General features: G+C 44.3%; 1 protein-coding gene across 3 annotated transcripts in view; it reads left to right on the top strand.

Annotated features, from left to right (window-relative positions):
* CAMLG (calcium modulating ligand) overlaps positions 1 to 19449 on the top strand; it is a 94877-nt gene that overhangs the window by 13519 nt on the left and 61909 nt on the right. For 2 of the 3 annotated variants that reach the window (XM_069969915.1, XM_069969933.1), the window contains exon 2: positions 17901 to 18313. In XM_069969915.1, the coding sequence (XP_069826016.1) occupies positions 17901 to 18313 (413 nt within the window). The remainder of the gene's footprint in view (positions 1 to 17900; positions 18314 to 19449) is intronic. The other variant, XM_069969925.1, reaches the window with a different exon arrangement.

Raw genomic sequence — 19449 nt, 5'->3', positions numbered from 1 at the left:
TATTTTGTATTCCCAGAAATAACATCGCTAGCTGTGGTGTAATAGGTATTGGATATCTGAAAATTTCGTGAATTATATCTGAAACTTCTGACCAGTACTTAGTCACGAGAGGGCAACTCCATATAACATGTATTAAAGAACCTTCATTAGCACAATTCCTCCAACACGTTTGCAAAGAAGAGGGGAACATTTTGTGGAGTTTCAAAGGGGTGTAATACCATTGTAGTCTGGTTTTAATGCTATTCTCCACATGTGAGACACAGTGGAGGGCTTTGTGACCAGCGAAAAGCTTGTTTCCAATCACTTTCGGAAGGTGATATATTTAGTTCTGACACCCGTTTTTCAAAGGGGCCTATAGGCTCAAACATCATTAGGTTACCTAGTAGATTGTATATATGTTTAATGCCTTTCGGTTGCAAATTAAATAGTCGTGTAAGCTCCGAACTATATTTCAAGGAAGTGTGTTTCTTTGTCATTAGGTATTGTCTTATCTTTAAAAATTTATAAAGGTCTTCTTTGGGTAAATCATAAATATTTTGTAGTTCTAAATAAGAGTGGAGAATGCCCTCTCGGAACAGCTGGTTTACTTCAGATATGCCACATGAGATCCAGTTAGCTAAGTCTATCGTAGGAATAGCAATATGAAGTACATCCAATGGCACATGTGGTAATATAATATTTTGTCTTTTGCCTACTGCAGTATGCGACACAATCCAGGTTTTTAACCCTGCCATTGTGGTGCATGAACAAATTTTTGGGGTGGGTAGGTGCCATAGGTACGCATACATTAGAGATTTTAGTGTATATGGTTTGACCAAGTACTGCTCAATGGTCATCCAAGGAGGAGTTGTGCTGTTTTTAAACCAAGCGTAAGTTTGAGACATGATAATAGCTCTATGATACAATTCAATATCTGGTAATCCAATTCCGCCTGCTGAATTGTGTTTATAAAGTAATTTGTATGAGATTCTGGGTCTCTTAGAACCCCATAAGTATGTTAATAATATGGTTCTGGTAGAGGAGAAGAATTTATTCGGCACACCTATGGGAACATTACGAAATATATACATCAATTTAGGGAGCAAAAACATTTTAAATGCATTGAGTCTACCAAGCCATGAAAGTTCTACCTTGTTAAATTGAGTTATGTCGGATCGCAATGTATTTAAAAGCGGCACATAGTTTTCATTATAAAGGTTTTTGATTGGATATGTCAAGGAGATGCCTAGGTAAGTAATTTTTGAGTTTTGCCAATCAAGGGGATATAAAGATTTTAGTTGGTTAGATTTTTCTATAGGAACATTAATTGGGAGAGCTTGTGTTTTATTAGTGTTTAATTTATAATAAGAGATCCTTCCAAATTTTTCTAGGGTGAGTAGAATATTAGGGAGAGAGACCAGAGGGTCAGATACCGTTAACCCCTTAGTGACCGCCGATACGGCTTTTTACGGCGGTCACTAATGGTCCTTATTCTGCTGCCATCAGCTTTTTACGGCGATGGCAGAGAATAAGGCTGCGGGGCCGGGACGGCCCCCACCCCATCCCCCCGGCTACCGGAGGTAGCTGATGGGTTGGGGCAGTGTGTGGGGTCCGTCCCGGCCCAACCCTAACCGACGATCGCCGCTATTAACGTTATAGCGGCGGCCGTTGGTAAAGGAGATTGCCGGTGCTGCCGCCGCCTTTCGTCTCCCCCCGCCGTGAATCTACGGCGAGGGGAGATGAAATAAATGTCCCCCAGACCTCAGATCAGCCCCCCCTAGTAGGGCGATCTCTAACCCCCCTCCCCCGGCGGCCATCATTTCCAAGATGGCCGCCGACATCGCTGTGAACCGACTAATGTTAAAATGAATGAAAGCCCCATGCTCTCCGCCACCGGAGGTAGCGGAGAGCATGGGGCAGTCATCAGGGACCCCCCCTGTGGGGTCCCGGTACAAGCGATCAGCGGTATATACCGCTGATCGCTTGTACCATGTGCTCCCGGCACTTTTTATCCCCTGTCACCATAAATGATTGGTGACAGGGGATAAAAAGTGATGTCCCCCCACCCCACAAGTCGCCCCCCCACCCCCCCTGTCACCCCCGTCCCCCAGTCACCCCCCCTTCCCCATATACTCACCTGCTCCTGGAGCTCCGTCCTCCTCGACGTCCTGGCTGGTTATGAAGTGCGCATGCGCTCCACAACCAGCCAAGCTCTGAAAATTTAAAGTGACAGCGACCAATTTGGTCTCTGTCACTGAACTATGATTACTGTGATAGAAAATATCACAGTAATCATAGTAATACAGTGAAAATGAATGTATAAAGTACAAAAAGTGACAAACATACAAAAAAATAAAACACACACTTTCTATTATAGTAATAACTGCAGTTTACTCCCAAATTACCCCTAACCCCTCCCCAGATTGCCCGTAACCACCGCACGTTGCCCGTAACCACCGCACGTTGCCCGTAACCACCGCAAATTGCCAGTGACCCCCTCCCGATTGCCCGTAACCACCCCAAATTACATGTACCCACCCCAGATTACCTATGAGCACTTCAGTTTATCAGTAACAATCCCAGATTGTCTGTAACCCTTCCAGGTTGCACATAACCCCCCCCAGGTTCCCCGTAATCATGCCAGATTACATGTACCCCCCCCAGATTTCACGTAACCACCGCGCGTTGCCTCTGCCCACGCCACGTTGCCTCTGCCCACGCCACGTTGCCTCTGCCCACGCCACGTTGCCTCTGCCCACGCCACGTTGCCTCTGCCCACGCCACGTTGCCTCTGCCCACGCCACGTTGCCTCTGCCCACGCCACGTTGCCTCTGCCCACGCCACGTTGCCTCTGCCCACGCCACGTTGCCTCTGCCCACGCCACGTTGCCTCTGCCCACGCCACGTTGCCTCTGCCCACGCCACGTTGCCTCTGCCCACGCCACGTTGCCTCTGCCCACGCCACGTTGCCTCTGCCCACGCCACGTTGCCTCTGCCCACGCCACGTTGCCTCTGCCCACGCCACGTTGCCTCTGCCCACGCCACGTTGCCTCTGCCCACGCCACGATGCCTCTGCCCACGCCACGATGCCTCTGCCCACGCCACGATGCCTCTGCCCACCGCACGTCGCCTCTGCCCACCGCACGTCGCCTCTGCCCACCGCACGTCGCCTCTGCCCACCGCACGTCGCCTCTGACCACCCCAAATTGCCAATGACCCCCTCCAGATTGCGGTGCCCATGCCAGATTACAGGTATCCACCCCAGATTGCCTATAAGAACTTCAGTTTATCCGTAACCACCCCACATTGCCTGTAACCACCCCACGTTGCCCGTAACCACCCCAGATTGTCTGTAAGCACTGCAGGTTGCCCGTAACCACCCCACGTTGCCCGTAACCACCCCAGATTGTCTGTAAGCACTGCAGGTTGCCCGTAACGACCCCAGATTGTCAGTAAGCACTGCAGGTTGCCCGTAACCACCCCACGTTGTCCGTAACCACCCCAGATTGTCTGTAAGCACTGCAGGTTGCCCGTAACCACCCCACGTTGCCCGTAACCACCCCAGATTGTCTGTAAGCACTGCAGGTTGCCCGTAACCACCCCACGTTGCCCGTATCCACCCCAGATTGTCTGTAAGCACTGCATGTTGCCCCTAACCACCCCACGTTTCCCGTAACCATCCCAGATTGTCTGTAAGCACAGCAGATTGCCCGTAACCAGCCCACGTTGCCTGTAACCAGCCCACGTTGCCTGTAACCAGCCCACGTTGCCTGTAACCAGCCCACGTTGCCTGTAACCAGCCCACGTTGCCTGTAACCAGCCCACGTTGCCTGTAACCAGCCCACGTTGCCTGTAACCAGCCCACGTTGCCTGTAACCAGCCCACGTTGCCTGTAACCAGCCCACGTTGCCTGTAACCAGCCCACGTTGCCTGTAACCAGCGCACGTTGCCTGTAACCAGCGCACGTTGCCTGTAACCAGCCCACGTTGCCTGTAACCAGCCCACGTTGCCTGTAACCAGCCCACGTTGCCTGTAACCAGCCCACGTTGCCTGTAACCAGCCCACGTTGCCCGTAACCAGCCCACGTTGCCCGTAACCAGCCCACGTTGCCCGTAACCAGCCCACGTTGCCCGTAACCAGCCCACGTTGCCCGTAACCACCCCTCGTTGCCCGTAACCACCCCACGTTGCCCGTAACCACCCCAGGTTGCCGTAACCACCCCATGTTGTCCGTAACCACCTCAGGTTGCCCATAACCACCCCAGGTTGCCCGTGACCACCTCACATTACCTGTAATCTAATTTTTTTTATCTTATTTTAGTAACTGCGCTATTCTAATAACCATTACTAGCTGCGGTTTTGCTCCTGTAAATTGGTGCTCCTTCCCTTCTGAGCCCTGCTGTGTGCCCATACAGTGGTTTATGCCCACATATGGGGTACCGTTGTACTCAGGAGAACCTGCGTTACAGATTTTGGGGTACGTTTTCTCTCCTGTTCCTCGTCAAATTGAGAAATTTCAAACTAAACCAACATATTATTGGAAAAATTAGAGTTTTTCATTTTTACTGGCCAATTTTGAATACTTTGCTCTAATACCTGTGGGGTAAAAATGGTCACCACACCCCAAGATGAATTCTTTGAGGGGTGCACTTTCCAAAATGGGGTGACTTTTGGGGGGAATCTATTCTGCTGACACTACAGGGGCTCTGCAAACGCACCTGGCGCTCAGAAACTTCTTCAGAAAAATCTGCACTGAAAATGCTAATTGGCGCTCCTTCCCTTCTGAGCCCGGCTGTGTGCCCATGCAGTGGTTTGTGCCCACATATGGGGTACCGTTCTACTCAGGAGAACCTGCTTTACATATATTGGGGTGACATTTCTCTCCTGTTCCTCGAGAAATTGAGAAATTTCAAACTAAAGGAACATATTATTGGAAAAAATCGAGTTTTTCATTTTTACTGTCTACTTTTGAATACTTTCCTCAAACACCTGTGGGGTCAAAATGGTCACCACACACCAAGATGAATACTTTGAGGGGTGCACTTTCCAAAATGGAGTGACTTGTGGCGAGATTTTACTCCGCTGGCACTACAGGGGCTCTGCAAACACACCTGGCGCTCGGAAACTTCTGCAGCAAAATCTGCATTGAAAAAGCTAATTGGCGCTCCTTCCCTTCTGAGCCCTCCTGTGTGCCCATGCAGTGGTTTATGCCCACATATGGGGTACCATTGTACTCAGGAGAACCTGCGTTATAAATTTTGGGGTACTTTTTTCCTCTTGTTCCTCGTGAAATTGAGAAATTTCAAACTAAACGAACATATTATAGGAAGAATTTCGAGTTTTTCATTTTTACTGTCTTCTTTTGAATACTTTCCTGTAATACCTGTGGGGTCAAAATGGTCACCACACACCAAGATGAATTCTTTGAGGGGTGTACTTTCCAAAATGGGGTGACTTATGGGGGTTTTTCTCTGCTGACACTACAGGGGCACTGCAAACGCACCTGGCGCTCAGAAACTCCTTCAGCAAAATTTGCATTGGAAAAGCTAATTGGCGCTCCCTTCCTTCTGAGCCCTGCTGTGTGCCCATACAGTGGTTTACGCCCACATATGGGGTACCGTTGTACTCAAGAGAACCTGCATTACAAATTTTGGGGTGCTTTTTGTCTCATATTCCTTTTGAAAATGAGAAACTTTAATCTAAACGTATATATTATTGGAAAATTAAAATTTTCAATTTTTTTACTGCCTAATTGTGAATACTTTCCTCCAGCCCCTGTAGGGTTAAAATGCTCATTATACCCCTAGATTAATTCTTTAAGGTGTGTAGTTTCCAAAATGGGGTCACTTATGGGGGTTTTCAGTATACCAGACTTCTAAATCCATTTAAAAAAAGAACTGGTCCCTAAAAAAATCAGTTTCACGAAAATGTGATAATTTGCTGATAAATTTCTAAGCCCCATAACACCCTAAAAAAGTAAAATATGTTTACCAAATTATGCCAGAATAAAGAAGACATATTGGTAATGTGACTTAGTAACTAATTTATGTGCTACGACTTTCTTTTTTTAGAAGCAGAGAATTTCAAAGTTCATAAAATGCAAATTTTTTAAATTTTTCATGATATTTTGATGTTTTTCACAAAAAACACACAAAGTAGTGACCAAATTTTGCCACTAACATAAGGGCCATATGTCACGAAAAAACAATCTCGGAATCGCTAGCATACGTTAAAGCATCACTGAGCTATAAGAGCATAAAGTGAGACAGGTCAGATTTTGAAAAATTAGCCTGGTCATTAAGGCCCAAACTAGCTGCAGCACGAAGGGGTTAATATTATATCGTCTGCATAGAGGGAAAGAGTATGTTTCTCTTCTCCAATAGCTATCCCCTTAATATTTTCAGACGATCTAAGGACAGTAGCCAGCGGCTCCAACGTCAAAACAAAAAGAAGCGGGGATAACAGACATCCCTGTCGGGTTCCATTAAGTATTTGGAATGGAGATGACAGGGATCCATTAGCAAAAACCTGAGCCGATGGCGCTGAAAAAATAGCGCCAATGGCCCTATCAATAGGTCCAACAAAACCCAACCTCCGGAGCACCGAGAAGGCATAGGACCAATTGACCCGGTCGAACGCCTTCTCGGCGTCCCAACGAGAGAACCAGCGCCTCCCCCCCCAGTTTTTTCCAAGTAGTGTACAGTATTTATTAGGCGCCTGGTATTTTCTGTACCCTGACGGCCCTTAACGAAACCTGTTTGATCATCGCATATTAATTTGGTCATTATTGGGGCTAAACGTAAAGCAAAGATTTTTGCATATATTTTCATATCACTGTTTAACAGCGATATCGGGCGGTAGTTCTGGGGGACATCCTGGGTCTTGCCTGGCTTGGGAAGGGTGATTATTAGCGCTTTTTGGTTTTCTGTGGGAAATTTTCCGCTGTCCACTACGCCCAAATAAAATTTGAGTAAGCTGGGGGATAAGATATTACTGAATGTTTTATAATATAGGTTCGTAAGTCCGTCAGGACCAGGAGACTTCCCTAAAGGAAGTTGCTTTATAACCTTTTGTATTTCTGTTGTGGTGATTGGAGTTACTCCAATCTATTTGTTCCTTAGACAGCTGTGGGAGATAAATTTTTTTCCAGGAAGGAGTTAATCTCCTCCTGAGATGGGTGATGTAAGGATGGATCTTTTTCAAGATTATACAGTTTAGTGTAGTAATCTCTAAACAGATTAGAGATTTCCTGTGGGTCTATCACCTTAGCCTTGCCCGAACTATCTGTCATATAAGGGATTTTGGTTTTGAGGTGTTTAGCTTTTAGTTGGTTAGCCATTAATTTATTTGCTTTGTTACCTTGGGAATAATATTTGATTTTTAGTTTTCTCATGTGTTTTTCAAAGTCGGACAGGAGACATTCAGCTAACTGTCTTCTTAGTGTGTTGAGTTTTTCTAGGTGATGTTTTTCCTGTTGTTTTTTGTTTAGGGGTTCATATTGTTTTATTTCTTTAAGTATTGAGTTAATTTTTTGTGATTTTTCTTTTTTGATTTGGTGTCCTAATTTAATAAATGTTCCTCTAATAAAAGCTTTATGAGCGTTCCAAATATGGGCAGGGTTGATATCATCAGTAGAGTTTGTTGCAAAATATTCGATTAAGTCTGATTCAACTATTTGTCTATTGTGAGGATGTGATAAAATAAAAGAATTACACCTCCAGAGGTAGGTTGGCACAGTTTTGGTGAGCTCATGAATAGACAACGTAATTGGAGCGTGGTTCGACCACGAAATGTCCCCTATGGTGGTGTCTTTAATCTGGTATAGTGTATTTCTATCAGTTAGAAAAAGGTCTATACGTGTATAGCTATTGTGCGAACATGAGAAAAAAGTATAATCTCTTTCATTACTGTGTTTCGCTCTCCAGGAGTCAAATAAATCTTCTTTCTATAGAAATTTTTTAAATTCCTGTGAGGAATGGTGGGTATTGGAAGTGGTATCAAGATGGGGGTCAGGCACTAGATTGAAGTCCCCACAATATATTACTCTCCCTTGTTGGACTTTGGAGACATGTCTATGTATTTTTTGGATAAACTTTAGCTGATGGTTGTTAGGTGCGTAAAGATTGATTAAAGTGTAAGTTATATTATTAATATTACAAACTAAGATTATGAATCTTCCGTCAGGGTCCTTTTCTGTCAAAATCGGATTGAATGCAACCGTATTACGTACTGCGATGCATACTCCTCTCGACTTTGAGGAAAAGTGTGATTGGTAAATATGTGGAAATTGTGAGTTATAAAGTCTGTGGGCATCTTCTTTCAGTAGGTGAGACTCTTGTACACATATTATATCACCCTTAAGAGATCTAGCCTCTTTCCATAGGTAGTTTCTTTTTTGGGGGCTATTCAAACCTCTAACGTTTAGTGAGACAATTTTAAGTACCATAAATAAAGATACCTTATGCTTTCTAATGAGATGATCTTACATGAGAGATGTGGTCTTGTATCGGAACATAGCGAATTCACCTTCATGAACAGTTGTAGTGATCTGAAAAAACTTAAATACAACAAATAAAGATTCAGAAAACAGATAAAGATAGTTCCCATGTAACTTGGAACAAAAGGAAACATGTTGTAAAGTAACCAAGTTACAACATCAATGGGGTTATAACGTTCACTGTGAAACCGAGAAACAATGAGCATACAGTTAGGTCAAGCAGAGCAGGCATCTCTGCTCCAGGATAATTCAATTGGGATCTTTACGTGGTCTAACTCTCTCCCAGGGACCTTCCACGTAAGATGGTTGAGCCAAATTCCTTCTATTTGCGGCCATAGGTATGTCCAGGCTGTTGAGGAATTCCTTCCCTTCCTCAACTGTTTTGATGACGGTTGTTTTATTGTCTTTTTGTATAAGAAGACGCACAGGGAATCCCCATCTATACATGATGTTGTTCTCTCTGAGTGTAGTAGTAAGTGGAGATAGTTGTTTACGCAGTTGCAGAGTAGCCGCGGATAAGTCTGCATAGATGGTAATTTTTTTGAATTTATCTGGTAGTTTTGGTTTGTTTCTCATTGCGAACATTACTGCTTCCTTGATATGAAAAAAGTGGATTTTTGCCAAAATGTCTCTGGGGACGTCAGATGGTAAGAAGCTGGGTTTGGGAATTCTATGTGCTCTGTCGACAATGAGGTCTCTATTTGAGCAAAATGGAATTAGGGTTCTGATGAATTCTTGGATAAATTTGGTAATGTCTTTAGGTAAGATTGTCTCTGGGACTCCTCTGAACTTGATGTTGTTGCGGCGAGACCTATCCTCTAGGTCCGCCACTTTTGCTTTGAGTGTGATGAGGTCCTCCTCCAGTACCTCGTGCGAGTCAATGAGGTCATTGTGAGATGATGCAATTTTTTCCATCCCATTTTCTACTTTTTCCAGACGTTCTTCCACAACTTCCACAGATGATTGAACAGATTTTACCATCTCTGCCATATCTTTTTGCAAAGACTGGCTCAGGGCCGATAGCATGTTACCCATTTTTTCTTCTGAGATGGATATGTTTGTGGATGATGAATCTGATATGGGATTTTTCTGCATTGTGTTTCCAGTTTCACCGTTCTCTTTTTGTGCGGCTAATGTTTCAGCAACGTCCTCATTCGATTGCATTCTGGGTTTTTGTTTTAGTGGGCTTTCGGAGTCAGGAGATGAAAGTAAAGAGGGTTTGTCCATTTGCTTTTGGAGAGTAGAGATGACAGTTGCCTCACGATCACTGTATGTCTCTGCGATATTATGGTGGTGTTCTTCATCAGAACCTTGTTGAGTTAAAACAGTTGATGGTGCTGAATTGCTTCTTCTCCTTGGTGAGATTTCATTGTTGATGGAGGATTCTGTACCAACTGAATTTGGAGAGTCTGGAGCGTTAGGTAAAGCATTGTTTCGGTCCTTAGTACCAATAGAAGAGAAATGAAAGTCTGCTAGCTTTTTAGGCTTTGAGTCCGTTCTGGTTCTCTTACGCATCATTGTAAGTAATTGGATTTCTTTTCAGAGCCTCCAAAGAGAAGTTACACAAGTTACCTTGAGGTTTTTATATCGTATTTGTTATATGCTTAAGAGCAGTCTGAAGCAGGAATGCTGTATGTTATTCAGAGATGCAATATATGATACTGCCACTAGGAGGTGTAGTTGTACTGTGAAAGAATATGCAGGGTAATCGTAGTATGCTTGCAAATGCACAGTATAGGAGTTTTTATTTATGCTTTATGCAATATGATTACAGTTTAGCTGTTATTTTCCTTTACGATTACTGAGATTTTAGCTGGTATTAGACAGTACTGTTGTTCTGTATAGAGGGACTTTCCACATAACAGGATTAATGATTTTTTATGCAGCAGTCCTCTTATCTTAAACAGAAGTGTGAGCTCCTGCACTCACACAGCAGCAGCCCACTTTCACTGTTTATGCTGACTGTAGTGGGATTACGTGGAGTTTTCCCCCTTATTGTGGCTTCTGTGCCAGTACCTCGCTTCCCCTGTATTCCCCGTCTATGGCCGCCGGACCGGAAGTGCGCAGCTTATATTGCTGACTGCCCAGTAACGTTGTTGGCAAGGTTTACTGGTCCCCTGGGGTACCTGGTTGTCCGTGCGGGCGCTTGTGCGGTCCGGATGGCAGCTCGCTATTGTGTGTGAAGGTCTGTGTCCTCGGGTACTGTATAGGTTCTTCCGTCCGCGGCCTCCGAACCGGAAGTGCTTGTGCCCGGCTTTCGGCCGCTAATCGAGGCCGGGGATGCGGCAGTGCTTGTAGGCCCGGATTGGGAAGTTGCTCCAAAATCTTCAGGAGCGGCTCATAATGTGCCTCGGGGGCCGCTTATGGCGTGGTGTGGTTCCCAGGCTGTAAGAATAGGTTTTTGCTGTCCCACGTCGCTTTTATGCCGCTTTATCCCTGGAGCTGGGTTAACCTGCAGCCATCAGTCTCGGCAGCCAAGCCACGCCCCCCTCAGGAGAGGTTTTCTATGGGCATTGGCTACTACTCTGGACAGTTCCTGACTCGGCCAGAGATGTCAGCAGAGAGCACTGTTTCTGAATGTAAATAAACAACATTTCCTTCAGGATATATAGTAGCTTATATGTATGGGAAGACTTAAGATTTTTGAATAGAAGTAAATTACAAATCTATATACCTTTCTGACACCAGTTGATTTGAAAGAATTTTTTTTTTTTCCCTGGACAACCCCTTTAACTAGCCTGAGACTGATGCTACCTCTCGGTTTGAGTCTGCAGAGCTCCCTGCTAACACTGACCCAGTAAGTGTATCTGTTCCAGATAGGTTTACTTTCTTCTAGAAATATATGCTGTAATCTCTTTCTCATTCCAGGGAGAGAAGGAGACCCAAAAGTCCTCTAGGACCAAGTAGAAGGAAGTAGTCGAGATTATGTAATTCCGGCCTCGCTAAAGAAGAAAAATAAGAAAGTCTGACAGTCTTGTTTTGAGTAACTCCTTCAGGACAGTCAAGTGTCTAGAAATTCTGGCATCAACCGGCACCCAGAATCCCAGAATAAGTCCCCCCGTCTCCATATCTGCAGGTGAAAAAAGAAAGCAGGTGGTCATGGAGGAGGACCCTAAGTCTGAGTCTGAAAGCTGCACCCTTGAAGGACTTTAAGAAGGAGAGCTGCTCCAAACCCCCTGTGAAGAAGACAATATATGCTTTTTCTCCTTTTTGTTCATAGACAAGCTCTTGTAGGCCATGAAGGCTACGATGGACATCCAAGAAGTGGAAGAGACCAGGACAGGGCAAGATTAAATGTTTACCAGCATGGAAACATGAAAAAAGGTATTTCCTTTCGATGATGATATTCAAAGAATTAAGGAATAATGAAAAAATCCTGATAAGAGGTTTTTCATCCCTGGTGAACTACGGTCATTATTTCCCTTTTGAAGAAGACAAAGTAAAATTTTGTAAAAAGATCCCCAAGATAGATGTGCAAGTGGCATGGGTTAGTAAGAAGACCGCATTACCTTTTGAAGATTCATCGCAGTTAAAAGTCCAAGGAGACCTCGGTGGCTCTCTAAAATATGAGTGTATCTTCTACCTGCATCACAAGATCTATGTACCTGTGGCTGAAAAACTTGGAGGGTCATATTGAAGAGGGAACCCCACATGGGACCAACGCCAAAGTTTGAAGACTAGAGGAAAGGGTAAATCAAGCCGTTGGAGTCACCTTAAAGGAAGTAAGGCTGCCTGCCCCCAACAAGCAGTGACTTTGACCTTGTTTGCAGCCGGCTTGCACGATTTCACTAGGAATGGGCCCACATAACTTCCAACATGTGGATTATATCTGTCCATCAAGGACTCAAAATCGAGCTTGACTCCTTTCCTCCTCTCAATGGTTCATAGTGACAAGTCTTCAGTCTTTTTTTACAGAAATCTTTCCTGAAGAATGTGATCAAGCATCAAAGAAATGGGAGCAGCTATTCTAGTGTCCCCCCCCCCCCCCTGGAGGAAGAAAAGGAACACTATTCCTGTTTATTCCTGCTGAAGTTAAACATTTTTTATGAGCCAATGATAAACCTCAAGCTGCTCATCAGACTTGACATGAGGGTACATCAAAAGATAGAATCGATAACGTCTACCATCCCTCTCATTTGCCTACTTAATCTGATGGCAACTGTAGACTCACAGGATGCATATTATCAAGAGAAATAAATGTAATCTCTTACCTAGACTTTTTTTTTCTTCTTCTTGGCCGGTCAGAACACCTGTTACAGTTGGACATCAGAACAGTCTATCATCTTCAAGATGGGATGGATTCAACACACAAAAATCCAACCTCATACTAGCATGTCAGAAGGTCTTTATGGGAATCCTGTTGGATTCCTCCTGGCAGATGTCCTTCCTCCCTCGGGAACAAGGTACTATCTCTTAAAAAAAAAAAAAAAATCTTTCAGGGACGCCATGTCCCTTTTGGGTTCCATGACCTCCTTCATTCCCGGAATAATTTGGGCTCAAGCTAGCATAACGATGCTGCAGTTAAAGATTCTGGATTCCTGGGATCATAGTCCTTTATCCTTGCACAGAAGGATCTTTGTACCAAGTACAAGTTTACCAAGTGAAATTCTACCCATCATGGTGGCTGAGGGGAGAGAATCTAAAGAAAGGTGTGCTATGACATTAGCATCCTGTGATTCTGGTAACAACAGATGCAAGCAAGAGAGGCTGGAGAGCATGCGTCCAGCAGCAGGTTTTTTCGAGGAAGAATACCTAAGGCGTTGAGTCACCACGACACAGGCCTCACACATTCCAGTTTATTCTGACAATACCACTAAGATCCCTTTAATCTGTCTTCAGGGATCTGCAAAACAAGGACCTTTTCAACAGCTGTCGGAGAAGACGTTCTTTTGGGTGGAGGCCATCTGGCATCCCAGTCCGCAATCCATCTAAAGGGGACCTTTTAATGTACAAGTGGATTAGCTCAGCAGTCAGGAACATTCTCCAGGAGAATGGTCCCTGGATGAGAGGGTCTTTCAGCTTCTGATCGAGAGAAGGGAAACTCCAAGCAATAGACCTGTGGGCCTCAAGGAGAAATTAGAAAGTACCAACTTTTCTCCCTCAGCATAGAAGATTTGGCCGCAGGGATAGAAGACTTATCCCGGAGTTTCCTCTGTCTTATGCCTTTCCCCCAATCCTGCTGCTGCCAAGGGTGCTACAGAAGCTTCAGTAGAAGTTTACCTATCTGATCCTGCTGGTCTCTTGTGGCCAAAACTGAGCTGGTTCGGATTAATCAAAAAATTGAAGTTGGACTGACCTTTTCATCTGCCGATGTCAGACCTTCATCAGGGTCCTATTCTATACTCAGACCCTCTGTCTTCAGCAAGCAGCCTAAGAATTAGGACTCTTTTACACCAACTGATATCTGACAGATCTTTTACAGCCAAAGCCTGGAATGGATTTGAAAAGAGAGGAAATTTCAGTCTTTCCTTTATGACCTGTTTCCTGTATCAAGCCTGTACCTGGCTTTGGTTCCAAAAATCTGTCAGAAATCTGTTGGTGTAATAGGGCTCTTAAACGCTTAGTGCCTATTCTTTCCAGTTATCAGGACCCTTAAGAACATCAGGAAGGTGGTTACTAGTGCCATTTATGCTAAGGTCTGGAAAGTTTTAGTTTTTTCCTAGTTGTCCCCTTCCCCGCCAGCATCCAGATCGGTTTTATCCTAATATTAGTAAAATGTTAGACTGGATTAAAACCTAGCAGTCTTAAAGCTCAGGTGTCCACCTTATCTGCTTATTTTGATTCTGACCTAGGTATTCATAGGAGGATTAAGGGGTTCTTTGCTGCAACAAACATGCTATTTCTCAAGATTTCCAATTTCTCTCTGCAGTGTACTGTAATATACTGAGGGGTTGTTGCTGGTTGGTGTAGTGCAGCCTTAGGGCTCACCTTCTGTAACCTTCCTGTCACAGTGGGGTCCGAGGGTGCCGGGGCCCTTCTCCTCTCAGCATATAAACAGGGGAATATCTTTAATAAAAGTCTTTACACAGTAGTGGTGGAAGTATATGGAAACTTTACTTGAAGAATAACTTTGTACAATCCAATACCGGGGCATCTGATGGTGAATATATGTTGGCTTGATCAGAGTCCTTAGCTTCAGGGGGGGGGATCATCTTGGTCACTATAACTTGGACCTGGTAGACAGGCAGACAGATCTGTTCCAGGGACTTTGCGGTTTGTAGCCTTAAGGTACGTGTAAATAGATACTTGATGCTGTCAACGCTCACTGACAAGCAGGAGGAAGACGCATGAACATACTGACCTAAGAGAAAATGACGCTGTCGATGCTCACTGACATGCAAGAGAACGCATGACCACACTGACTTGGGAGCCAGGAAAAATGTGGATGGTGAATGGGAGACCCTCTAATGCCCCATTCCACAGGTCGTTTAGAGGAGCAAACGAGCGCTCTCAGCGCTCGCTTGCTCCTCGTTCCCCGCTCGCTGCCGCCGCTATTCAACGCGGCTGCAGCGAGCGGGAGGGGGCGGCGGGGAGCTGCGGGGGGGCTGCCCGGGGGATCGCTGATCGTCCGGGCAGCCCATAGGATATAGCAGCGTCTGCTGCCGATGCTCCTATTCAACGGAGCGACGACAGCAGATCGCTGCTATATCAGTCGCTTGTTTTTCAACATGTTGAAAAACAAGCGACTGCAACGATCAGCCGACATGAACGATGTCGGCTGATCGTTGCACTCTATTCTACCAGACGATTATCGTCCGTAGCGGCCGATATCGGCCGAATACGAACGATAATCGTTCCGTGGAATAGGGCCTTTACACTTCACCAATAAATACAGAGAATGTCCTGCTGAGACTTAGGGAACACATTGATCCTCATGGCTATCTGGAAACAGGTTGGGGGACTGACCTCAATCCTGGCAGGGTTACTGAGGTGATGCAGGGAGGTTAGATGCGGCTCTGGCAAAGCCAGAACCCCAACTGACAACTGTCCAGACCCGTGCAGCCGTCTGGGTAAAATGTGGGTGGAGCCAGCTTTCCCCTGGCCAATCACTAGAGTCTTATAGGTTGCAGGGGATAAGCGCTGATCAAGCTCAACACTATCATTAGAGATTAATATATAACCGCATATTAAATAAATATGACAGAAAACAATGCTCATTTAAAATATCACCACAAGAGAGGCTAGGAAAAAGAAACAAATACATAGGCCCCAATACAGGCAGTCCAGGGTTGCCAATGGCAACAATATACCTCTAGACACCTGACAATATATATCGGACTGCGCCATTACATCTCCACCTATGCAGTGCTCAATGGTCTTTCCTTGTCATCCTTTGATACTATCTCTGAAGTGGACATCAGAAGACTGTGTTCCTGATAGCAATCACCTCTGCCAGGAGAATAGAAGAGATACAAGCATTATCCACCATAGGGCTATGTTCACAATATGTAAAAGCACGGCCGTTGCCATCGGCAAGAACGGCCGTACTTGATGCAGTGTGGAACATTGCCTTTTGTTCTACACTTCATTGTGCGCTATGGGGTGTTCTGATGCGGGTGCGCGCTGATGCGCCCGTACTTGAACACTACGGCCATAAAGATCATCTGCCCAGTACTGCAGTACTGTCCGGGATGATCTTGGCAGAGACCGGCCGTTCCGTGACGACATGGGAACATAGCCTAGAACCGTATCTAAAGGTCTTAGAAGATAGAATCATCTCTAGGTTGAATCTAAGTTTTCTACAAAAAGTGGTATCTTTCCATATGTTGCAGGATATTATCCTGCCTTCATTTTGTAATTCTTTCCAACTCCAAGGAAGAAGATTTCCATTTCCTCGACATAAGGACATTTCCTGCCACAGAACATGTACTATTTTGTCTGTAGTTAAGCCACAAGCAGCGTGCAACCTGCAGTATGAACAGAGTTATTGATGTGCTGCCAATTTTTTCTTTTTTTTCTTAAGTACCTAAAGACATTTCTGAAGACCGGAGGAAGGACCAGAGGCTGTTGGTAGAGTTACAGGGGAAGAACAAAGGGAAAAAAAGCTTTGGATCAAGAAGGCCATAACGGAGTGTTTATTATCATACTGTAAAACATAGCTGTACTTGCCAGAAATCCAGGTCCAGTCTCCTAAAGGCAGCTCTTAGCGTTTTAGTACTGGTTGAAAAAGAGACTAAACACATGGGGGGATATTTATCAAAGGGTGTAAAATTTAGACTGGTGCAAACTGCCCACAGCAACCAATCACAGCTCCTCTTTCCTTTCAGCACTGCCTAAAGCTGAGCTGTGATTGGTTGCTGTGGGCAGTTTGCACCAGTCTAAATTTTACACCCTTTGATAAATCTCCCCCATGAAGTTTGACCTATACAGTCATAGCTCAATGTGTCCATTAATCACATGACTACTTTCTCTGTGAGCGTGCAGATGACCTGGGAAACACTAGACCTTCTGTGTTTAGATTCTGGGGTGAAAAATCAGAACACAGGAAGTGCTGTATTTTTCACGGTAATTGAAGTAAACCTAATTAATGTGAATTGCAAACTTGCTTTTTTCACATCTGCTGTTAATTTGGGTTCTTGACAGGTACACTTTAAACTAAGAGCTCACTCTAACAGAAATGTATCTACCTCTTGGGCCAAATGGACTGATGCTACTATTGAGCAGATGCACAGAGCTGCTACCTGCTCCTTAGTGCATACCCTCATCAAGCACTATTGTTTGGACAACATCGGTGAAGGATCTCTCATTTGAAAGAAAAGTGCTTCAAGCTGTGATCCTGCCCTAGGTGGTTATTTGGTACTTCTCCCAAGGTGGTGTCATGGAGGATGACTAGGGAAAATAGAATCAGTTCTTACCATAATTCAGTTTTTAGGGATCCTCCATGAAAACATTAATATGGTAATTTATAACACACTGCTGATCAATGTGAGGAGAGGCCTTTTAAAGGGGTTATCCAGCGCTACACAAAAATGGACACTTTCTTCCAGGGACAGCCCCTCTCGTCTCCAGTTTGGGTGGGGTTTTGTAACCCATTTCCATTGAAGTGAATGGAGCTTAATTGCAAAGCGCACCTGAACTGGAGACAAGAGTCGTGTTGTCTGTGGAAGAAAGTGGCCATGTTTTTGTAGTGCTGGATAACCCCTCTAACTTACCTGTTTCTGCTGCTTATCCCTGTAGCCTTAACCACCTGTGGTTCTCTCATAGAAGATTTCTAGAAACCCAATTACTGGTAAGAGCTACTTCTATTTTTTCTTGTCCTGATATGCTGCGGTTTCCCACCCATTGTTGACAACTCGTTGTCTAGGTTACAGTTCACCACTTTTCTCTAAAGGCAGTGATCTGACTGATGTATACATGCTGGTGTATAACATGTTATTAAGGAAATATATTTCTATGTCTTATTTATTTATTTATTTTTCTTGGTAGAAGAACTCCGAATTGAACAACTTGATAAACCAGTCTCTCTCCCATTGCAACCATCTTTAACCAAGCTGGGAACCATACTTGTTGGAGACAATGGCACATCAAGTAATCATCCATTTGACAGTGCAGATGGTATGGAGTCATACACAGTGGAAAGAACAGACACAAACAAGAATTCTGAGAGTAATGACCTGAGAAACAGAACAGATGTGACTTCGGAGTCCACGCCACGAGGCCTGAATCAATACATTTCTAGATTTGATGAGGCCATGAAGCTTAGGAACCAGCTCAGTAGTGACAAGCCTGTGCCTGAAAATGGAAGTGGAGTGGAGGAATTGGACTCTTTTCGCATTTTTAGGCTTGCTGGAAGTGCCCTTCTTGCTTTGACTGTAAGGCTGTTTGTATGCAAGTACCTGGTAAGATTTTCTTTGTAACAGTTTGAAAACAATCAAAAAAACTGTAAGTGTAATTATTCATGTGTGGCTAAAGGTCATGTAGGTCATGTGGCTAAAGGACATGTAGCGCACATAAGATATGTTTAATATCAGAAAAACTGCAAGCAAATGGCCTGAATAGACGAGGTGGTTTGCATGTTGGAGGCAGGCTCTTGTCAATGTACCACTATTAAAGGGTCACATGTTTAAAAAACAAATAATAAGTTTTAGAAAAATTGACAAAACTAAAATCATAAAATGGTATTTTAAACTGAATAAAAAGTGGGTAAAAGTCTTGTACAAAAGTAGAAAAGGGCCTTTTACATAGGTCAATTACTGTCCAGGTGTCTTGGTAGATAACGCAATAATTGGCCCGTGTAATGGTGCGTTTACACAGACAGATTTATCTGACAGATCTTTGAAGCCAAAACCAGGAACAGACTATAAACAGCGATCAGGTCATAAAGGAAAGACTGGAATCTATCTTCTTTTCAAATCCATTCCTGGCTTTGGCTTCCAAAATCTGTCAGATAAATCTTTCTGTGTAAACGCACCATAAGGGTGCCTTTGCACAGAGAGATTTGTCTGATAGATTCTTAAGTCATAAAGGAAAGACTGAGATTTTTCCTCTTTTCAAATCCATTCCTGGCTTTGGCTTCAAAAATCTGTCCGATTTAAAAAATCAATCTGTGTAAAGGCACCCTAAAAGTGACAATGGAAAACCCCCAATCCTGGCTGATTGCATCTTTTGAGCTGGCTTTAAAATCTATCATTTATCAGGCCCACATCTTCCAGTTGCAGTATGGATATGGCTGTATCCAAACTGCCAGTTTCCAAGCACTCTAGCAGTGTATGCATACCATCAGCGCTGCTGTGTGATCCGGCATTTTCACCTTCTTTATCTCGTACTGACATTGTCACAGATGCAGGTCTGTGATACTGTGAGGTCTCATCCAGTTTGTAGAAACTGTGGCAGCCAGAGCGCAGGACAGGAGAGCCCACAGTTTACCACACCCACATCTGTGACACTGTCAGTACGGGATAAACAAGGCGAAGATGCCAGATCATAAGCAGTGCTGATGGTATGTATACACTGCTTGTGTGCTAGACATCTAGAA

Source organism: Dendropsophus ebraccatus, chromosome 1 (assembly GCF_027789765.1).
Source record: "Dendropsophus ebraccatus isolate aDenEbr1 chromosome 1, aDenEbr1.pat, whole genome shotgun sequence".
NCBI lineage: Eukaryota > Metazoa > Chordata > Amphibia > Anura > Hylidae > Dendropsophus > Dendropsophus ebraccatus.
This window is presented reverse-complemented; position numbering and strand designations above follow the sequence as displayed.